Here is a 7,763-nt window from a genome sequence, read left to right on the forward strand (position 1 = left end):
GGATTTCGCGCGCTTTCCCCGCCCCTCCGCGCTCCCGGCACCGCGCACGCGCGGCCGCACGAGGCTCCGCCGCTGCCCTCAGGCCCCGGCCCCGCCATGTCGGAGCGGCTGGCCAAGCCCTCCTGCCTCATCGTCGCCAGCGCCGCCACCGCGGGTGAGACGCTCTCGGGGGGGAGCCCCGCCGGTTCGCGGGGAGCCGCCGCTCCGGCCACTGCGGGCGTCCCGCTCTCCCCGTCCCTTCTCAGCGCCGCGGCGGGCGGGGCATGGCGGGGCGGGGCTGTCCCCGGTGCGGCTGTCGCGGCGTGTCCCGCGTGTGCCCGGCCCACGGCCCTCGCCGTGTGGGTGTCCCGTGTGGGTGACACTGCAGCCGGGCTGTGCAGCCGTGTGGGTGGCCCGTGTGGGTGTCACTGCAGCCGGGCTCCCTTGCCCGTGTGGGTGTCACTGCAGCCGGGCTCCCTTGCCCGTGTGTGTCCCCCGTGTGGGTGACACCGGAGCCGGGCTGTGCAGCCGCACGTGTGCCCTCCCTGCCCAGCTGTGCCGCTTTTCCGTTCGTGCCCGTCTTGCGCTGCAGGTGTGGCCGCCATGTGCAGCTGTGCTGCTCGGCTCCTCTGCGTGCGGCTTTAGTGGTTTTGAGGGGAAGGAGGGTTGGCTCAGATTGGGTGTTTGGGGGAAGAATCTTTTACCTGTGAGGGTGCTGAGGCTCTGGTGCGGATTGCCCGGGGAAGCTGTGGCTGGCCCATCCCTGGAAGTGTTCGAGGCCGGTTTGGATAGGGCTTAGAGCAACCTGGGTCAGTGGAAGGTGTCCCTGCTCCCTGCCCATGGCAAGGGGTTGGTACGAGACTTTAGGGTCCCTCTTAACCCAAATCATTCCAGGATTCTGTTCCTCAGCACACAGCTCGCCTGTAATGAAGGCTGCACATTTCTGATGTCTTAAAATCATTAAATCCTAACAAAATAATAATCTGAATTTATTTAGAGCTTTCAAGATGAGCAAACACCCAAGCTTGTGTACTTTGCTGATGTGAAAAGTGCATATTGTATGGCATTTAGATATTTACTATATGTATTTTGTTGTATTGATTCATAATGCTGTATTAACATTTTAATAATATGATAAATGTAGTCTTGTAGTTAAAAGGTAACTTTGGTAGTTAAAATAAGAACTCTGTAAGTGGGATATTTTTTTTAAGAAAGGAATGAGGCACCTGCACCAGATAGCAGCCACAGGACACCTAAATCTTTCAGAGAAGAGGAATTTATTGTTCTCTTATCAGAAGAAACTGAATTCTTCCTGCCTAGCTAAAGATCGAAGGTGCCTTAGGATTAGGAGGAAGAAGTAGACGATGACCAGACGAAATCCTTTGTTTGAATGGAATTTATGCATCATGTATGAAATGTATGAATATGCAACAGGCTATTGCTTTTAAGGGTTAATTCTCTGTTAATGGGTGTCCTTTTTCGGGCTGTGCTGCCCAGAAAAAGGTACCCGGACGTCCATAACTCTGTTTCTGTTGTCTCATATTGTCCTAATTCAAATTGCCCAAATTATTATTACTCTAATTGTATTACTATTTTTATAGCCATTTTATTATAATTAAACTTTTAAAATTTTAAAAACAAGTGATTGGCGATTTTCACACTGGATAAAGTGTGGCCTGCATTAAGCTATCACTGTTGTTTCCCTAAGGTGTTGGAATCTCTTTTCCAGGTGTTTCAGCCCAGTCATTCCTTCACTGCTTTACTTTGGCCAGCTCTGCCTTTAACCTGCAAGTGGCAACACCTGGGGTGAGTGAAAATGGACAAATGCTGTGATTTCAGCCTGAAACCAATCAATATCTCAGTTGTAATGAAAAAAATAATATAATAAATACAATATAAATTTATTGAGAGCTGTTTTATTTGCCGTAGATATTAAGGGACCTGTTTAATTCTGGTTTTTTAATACCAAAGTGACTGCAGCCTTTCTGTAGCGTGGGTTTGCACTTCTCTATCCAGCATCTGTTTCCACACAGAGTGGAGGGAAAACTATTAGCCCTAATTCAGTGGGAAAAACGGAAAACTTCACGTTTTTTGAGAGCTGAAAGCATCTCAAACTCCCACGTTTGAGAAGTGTCCTGGATGCTTGTGCAGTGATGCTGACCAGGGTGTGTCACCACGTTGTCCCCAGGGGAAGCCCATTGACTTTGTGGATGTGAACGAGAGCAACACGCGCTGGATCCAGGACTTCCGCATGAAATCCTACGCCAGCCCCGCCAAGCTGGAGTCCATTGATGGTAAGGGTGTCACCACGGCCCTGTCTGGGAGACAGGGCCTGCAAAGGGCCAGGATTTTTAGGGAAGAATGACACAGAAGAGGCAGGAAAGTTGTGTTTCAATAGCTGCAGTTGTTGGTTTACTTTTTATTTAAGAGGAAGTCCAAGCAACTGCTTTGCAATTTTCTTATTTATTTTGGAATGGTCATTCTCTTTTAATTGTATATGTAATATATACAAATAATGTCTGTGTGTACACAAGCACACAACACATTGTTACCTGTTAAAAATAATTATTTTGCTGGAGTAGGAGCCAGCAGACAGAACAGTTGTAAGTTTTGCCTGGCTCATTAAAAATGTGTGTCCCTTGTCCTAAGAAGGACCTTTTCTCTCTTCTGTGTAGCTTTATTAGTTTCTTTAGGTAGCTTTTAACTGATTTATGTGGGTTTGTCCTTTTTTTCCAAACGTGCAGTGGATTTATAATCAGGCTTTTTGGGTTTTTTACCTGTCCTGCAATCAGTTCCTGCTTTCCTCCCACCCAGGGGCTCGGTACCACGCCCTGCTGATCCCAAACTGCCCCGGGGCTGTGACTGACCTGGCCAACAGTGGGTACCTGGCCAAGATCCTGCAGCACTTCAGCACTGAGAGCAGTAGGTGAACATCCTCGGGGACTGGGTGAATGAAACAGGGCTCCTGTGCTGCCTCTGCAGGGTGGCTGCCTTCCAGAGACTTCAGAGTGTTTGCATGGCTAAAGAGCATTCCAAACGGGGAAGGAAAAAGGAGATGTCAAGGGGGAAAACAAATGGCTTAATGGGCCTTTAAAAAAGGAAAAGGAGACTTAGGAAAAAAAAAAAAAAGTGTCCTAAAATGTCTTAAAAAGGTAAAAGGGAGTCCTAAAAGGAAAAAAAAATAGTGTCCTAATGTCTGTTAAATAAGAAAAAGGGAGACTTGAAAAGGAAAAAGAGGTCTGAGGTCTTAAAGTATCTTAAGGAGCAATGCCAGTAGCTTTTCAGATCTTGTCTCAGAAGAAGGATTTGCTGCCTTGCAGTGGTACAGAAGTGGCTCTGTCCAAATCAGCAGCATTCAAGGCTCAGAGCCAAGTGTGGAATGTCCCAGGATCATCATTAAGGCTGCAGTTAATCAAGACTTGGGGTGTGCTCCACATTTGAGCATTTGTGGAGCTGTCTCTGAACTTGGAGTTAAAATCTGCAATTCTTGTTCTTCCTCTTACTGTAATAATAATAAAATAGTTGTAATAAAAAAAATAATAAAAATATAAAATAGTTGTAATACTGTAATAATTGTAGCAATTCTTATGCTAGGCAATAATTGCTGCTGCAGTGTGCAGGAGAGCCCCTACAGCCTAAAGGAGCATTATCAGTGCAGTATAACTTCATTGCAGGAGGGCAGCATGAGGCTCACCACACTCACCTGTGTTTCAAGTATTTGGAGATGCTCACAAATGTGATTTAATTCTCTTCTAGAGCCTATCTGTGCTGTGGGACAGGGAGTGGCAGCTTTGTGTTGTGCCACCAATGAGGATAAATCCTGGGTTTTCCAGGGATACAGCCTGACAGGGGTAAGCCAAGCTTTTACCTTGTTTTTGCTGTTTGGGGGCTTTTTTTGCTGTGTGGTTTCTGGTGGTTTTGAACTTCCTGTAAATATAAATTATCAGTTTGGTGCCCTTGGCTTGTGCAAGATGTGCAGAGCTGTTTTTGACAGGGGGCCCAGCACTGGGTGCATGAAGGGTTTGTCCCACTGAAGTGGCATGTGGGGAATGCTTTCCCTCTGATTGTTCAGTAAACTTTAAACTGAAGCAAAAAGAGAAAAAGGAGCTGGAAATTCCTGCTGCAGCTCTTTGCATTTGCTGTTGAGGACTTATAAAAAAATCTTTGTTTGTTTAATGAATGCTGGGGATAAGTTATATTTCTCAAAGTACTCTTTCTTTTTAAAAAGTAGAGGGAGTCTTAGAAAAAAAAGTTAGAAGAAGTTTTAGGGAAAAAGGCTGTTTGTACAAACTGGCTTGCAATTAAAGCAGCCAGTTACTGCTGATATTTTATTTTGTGTGCTCTGACCTCACAGCCCATTTTATAGTGTCAGAGTGATGCAAATTGCCCTAGTACAGCTTTCTAGCCTGGAAAATTTACATGGAAAGTTAAGAAGTAAGGATTTTGTGACTCACAAAAGCTATTAGTGTTCTCATGTGCTTCTCTTTGAGTTAAGGATTATTTATGACTCTCTGTGGATTGTTACAGTCCATGATGAAATAATTTAAATCATGTTGTGGCCTAGCTATGGTTGCTGTGGAAACCATAAAATTAAAGTCCTTCCTTTTGTGAATTAGAATTCTAAGTGCTCCTAAATTTTCTGTCTGTAAGCTGTTTCCCATATTCATTCCAGCATGGATTACTGGTTTTGGACTCTGCAGGTGGCACAGCACCTGTGTCCAAATATTTGTGTGCCACGGACAGACAGGTCTGTGCCCTCCTGAAGTTAATCACACCTGCAGAAATTGTTTGGTGGTGTTATTTCCTCTTTACTTAACTCACTTAAGAGTTTCCAGTTTGCTCCCTGCACAAATTCCATCAAAGCTGCTTGTGATCATTTGGCTGGGTCAATAGTAGAGGGAACAGAAATATAAATTTCAGGGAAATATGTGCTGGTTTTGCTTGGCTTTTTCTGTAAAAAAGCCAGCCAAACTAATTTCCTTTTGATCTATTTCAGCCCTCTGTGTACGAGCTGGTGAGGCAGCCAAATTTTGCCAGTTTGTCCATTATTGTGGAGGACTTTGTGAAGGATTCTGGAGCTACATTCAGTGGTGGGTCATGCCTGGTGTCTGGGATGGGCACTTTGTGTTTACCTTGGGAAATGAGTGTTTGTGTAGTGGTTGTATCCAGCTGAGCAGGACTCTGGCAGGATCTCTCAGCTGGAATTCCCATTCCCTCATTTACCAATACATCACTGCTCATTTGCAAGGCCAGCTTGGACAGGGCTTGGAGCAACATTGGATAGTGGCAGGTGTCCCTGCCTGTGGCAGGGGGATGGGACTGGATGAGCTTTAGGATCTCTTCCAACCCAAACCAGTCTGGGAGTCTGTCTGGAATGAGGAAATTTAAAAGTTCTGTTTAGGGTGCTGAGCAGTTGCTGGTAGATCTGAGCACACTGGGGTGTTGTAATTGGCCAGAAAATGAGTATTTAATTTTTGTAGCCTGGTGATCACAGCTCATGTCTGGCATAAGATGAGTTTGTGTTGTATTGTGAGGTAATTGTAGTTTTCAAATACATACTTTGAGTTTTTCGTTATGAAAAGTCTCTGATATGTGTACTTTACCCACCTGCTGTTAACTGAATCAAGGACCCAGTCCTGTCCTTTCAGAAAAGGATTTCCTAGGGAATTTTTTTCAGGATGAGGGGCTTGAGTGCTCCTCTCTGCTGGGGTGATAGAACAGCACCCAGCAAATCTGTCTGGCCATAATAGTTGTGTGTTGTGTTGGGTTTATCAGGGGTGTGATCCTGGCACTGAACAATCCCTGTTTTTCCTCCTGTGTTCAGCCAGCAGCCCAGATGCTGTCCATGTGGTGCTGGACAGGCACCTGGTGACAGGACAGAATGAGAATTCCACCCTTCCTGCTGTCCAGAACCTTCTGATTCTTTGCAATGTCAGGTGAGGCAAAATGGGGCTTAGGGACTGGGAACAGCCAGTGGTGAGCTTTTTTTTTTGTTTCAGGAATACTGTCTCTCAGAAAGGGTTTTTCCCCTTGGTTTTCTGCTGAAGTGTGTGTGTGACACATCTGTTTGATCAAGCCAGCCAGGCAGTTGTGTCTTTTGGCAAAGAGCATTTGATTATTGAAAAGAAAAAGATGAAAATGTGTGGGGAAATGCACAGCTGTAGTGGAACTGGCAAAGTAAAATGCTGAATAGGCTTCACTAAACATTTCTGTTCAGGGAAACAGCTCTTGTTTCTTGAGCTTTGGCAGACTGTCTTTGAGTCAGCTCTGATTTAGGATTCTGGGAATGAATGTATTTAATTTTTTTGGAAATGGCTTGGCTTGTTGGAGTGTCATCTTGTCAGATAGAAAAGCCCATATGAATAACCACAAACCTCTCATTTTGCTCAGGGGAGTGTGTGGTACCAGTCCTGTCCTTTGTGCACTAACAGGTCCTGTCCTGTCTGGGTGTGTTTCCTTCAGCAGGAAATGAAGGGGAAGGTCTCTTTGCAAACAGGATGGATGAAGAGCCAGCAGGCTGAGGATTTCCATGGCTGTGACCTGGATGAAACACCCCTCTGAACCTCTGTCCTGGACTCTGAAGTGACTCTGAAGTGACTGTGAAGTGGCAGTGAAGTGGCAGTGTCAGGTTCTGTGTGGATGGAATGGATGAAGGTTGTCAGAAGCAGCTGGGACACTCCCTTATATTTTTGCTGCTCCATTTTCTCACTGCTTCTGTAGACCCTCAGTTTACAGATGTGGGAAGCAATCTCCTCAAAACCCCCCAAAAATTGGTGCTGTGAATACAAATTGCTGGAGCTGAAGCCCTTGCTCTGGGTTGGCATTGTGCTGGTGCACAGCGTGCCCTTGTTTTCTTCCTGCTCACATCGCTGGAATTGTGTTCAGAAAGTTTGCTCAGCTTTTTTTTTTCAACATGGTCCTACAATTGTTTATTTGTTCCCTTTTGTGCTGCTTATGTTGTGGGTTTTGTTCTCTTGGAAATACTCCTCTCTGGGAGTACACTGCTGCTGTCTCTTGCTGGAATTTTGTGGACTACGGCAGTGAAAAATGCAGATGGTTAATGTGGGACCCCTCTGAGGAACCAGCTGTAGGGTGGAGTCTGGACTCCTCCTTCCTTCTGAGCTGCAGGTGTGGCTTAAAGCTGAGTGTGGAAAGGAATAACCAGATTTAAATTTTCTTTTTAAAATTGTTGCAGGCTCAAACATACAAAATTATTGGAAAGTAGATAAATAAACTTTCAGATAATTGATTTTCCTTCCCTCTTGGAATTGTGGGCAGCATTTCTCCAGTGCCCTAAAGAAATGGGGCTGCATTTTTGTTTTCTTACCAGGCTATTACAATATTTTGGTTCTAACAAATCATCAAGTAGGGAAATTTTCTCTTTTCTGTGTGAATCCATTTTTTTAGCTCTGTTTCAAGAATTCAGTGTGATTTGAAAAGACAGACTGCTGTGGGTTTTGCTGGGTCTTCTGCTGTTGCATTCTGGAGCCCAGCTTACAGAACTTTGGCATTGATGGAAATGAAAACCAGAATTTGAAATGAAATTTGTGCTTTGATAGATATTAAATGATCAATTAGCTTTGATGATTTAAATCTTCATTCCTGACAAGCCAGCTTGGGGATTTGATGTTGACAGCATCAGGAAATACTTTCAGTCTGGAAAGCCACATCTTGTTTGTGAAGTGGGAGACTCTATTTCCTTAGGGTCTTTGTTTCCATGGGATTTTGCCAAAATTGCTACATCTTTTCTCTGCTTACCTGTAAAAATAGAACATTGGTGTCTA

At 44.9% G+C, this 7,763-nt stretch overlaps 1 protein-coding gene across 2 annotated transcripts; it reads left to right on the forward strand.

Annotated features, from left to right (window-relative positions):
* On the forward strand, positions 1–7,763 carry GATD1 (glutamine amidotransferase class 1 domain containing 1). 2 transcript variants are annotated; one of them, XM_054634141.2, is made up of 8 exons: positions 1–154; positions 1,709–1,785; positions 2,168–2,273; positions 2,794–2,901; positions 3,736–3,830; positions 4,976–5,069; positions 5,804–5,915; positions 6,442–7,763. In XM_054634141.2, the coding sequence occupies exons 1-8, from the start codon at positions 97–99 to the stop codon at positions 6,449–6,451; spliced, it is 660 nt and encodes a 219-aa protein (XP_054490116.1). In that variant the 5' UTR covers positions 1–96; the 3' UTR covers positions 6,452–7,763. The 2 variants fall into 2 exon arrangements, with proteins under 2 accessions (XP_054490116.1, XP_077035906.1); XM_077179791.1 differs by having other exon boundaries at positions 6,445–7,763.

This window comes from Agelaius phoeniceus, chromosome 6 (assembly GCF_051311805.1).
Source record: "Agelaius phoeniceus isolate bAgePho1 chromosome 6, bAgePho1.hap1, whole genome shotgun sequence".
Lineage (NCBI taxonomy): Eukaryota > Metazoa > Chordata > Aves > Passeriformes > Icteridae > Agelaius > Agelaius phoeniceus.

What these genes read in the sequence shown, in the direction of transcription:
- GATD1 (XM_054634141.2), top strand. Translation starts at nt 97, where the DNA reads ATGTCGGAGCGGCTGGCCAAGCCCTCCTGCCTCATCGTCGCCAGCGCC. An exon ending in CAAGCTGGAGTCCATTGATG is followed by an intron (nt 2,274 to 2,793) that starts GTAAGGGTGTCA and finishes CCTCCCACCCAG; the next exon opens with GGGCTCGGTACCACGCCCTG. An exon ending in TTCTGGAGCTACATTCAGTG is followed by an intron (nt 5,070 to 5,803) that starts GTGGGTCATGCC and finishes TCCTGTGTTCAG; the next exon opens with CCAGCAGCCCAGATGCTGTC.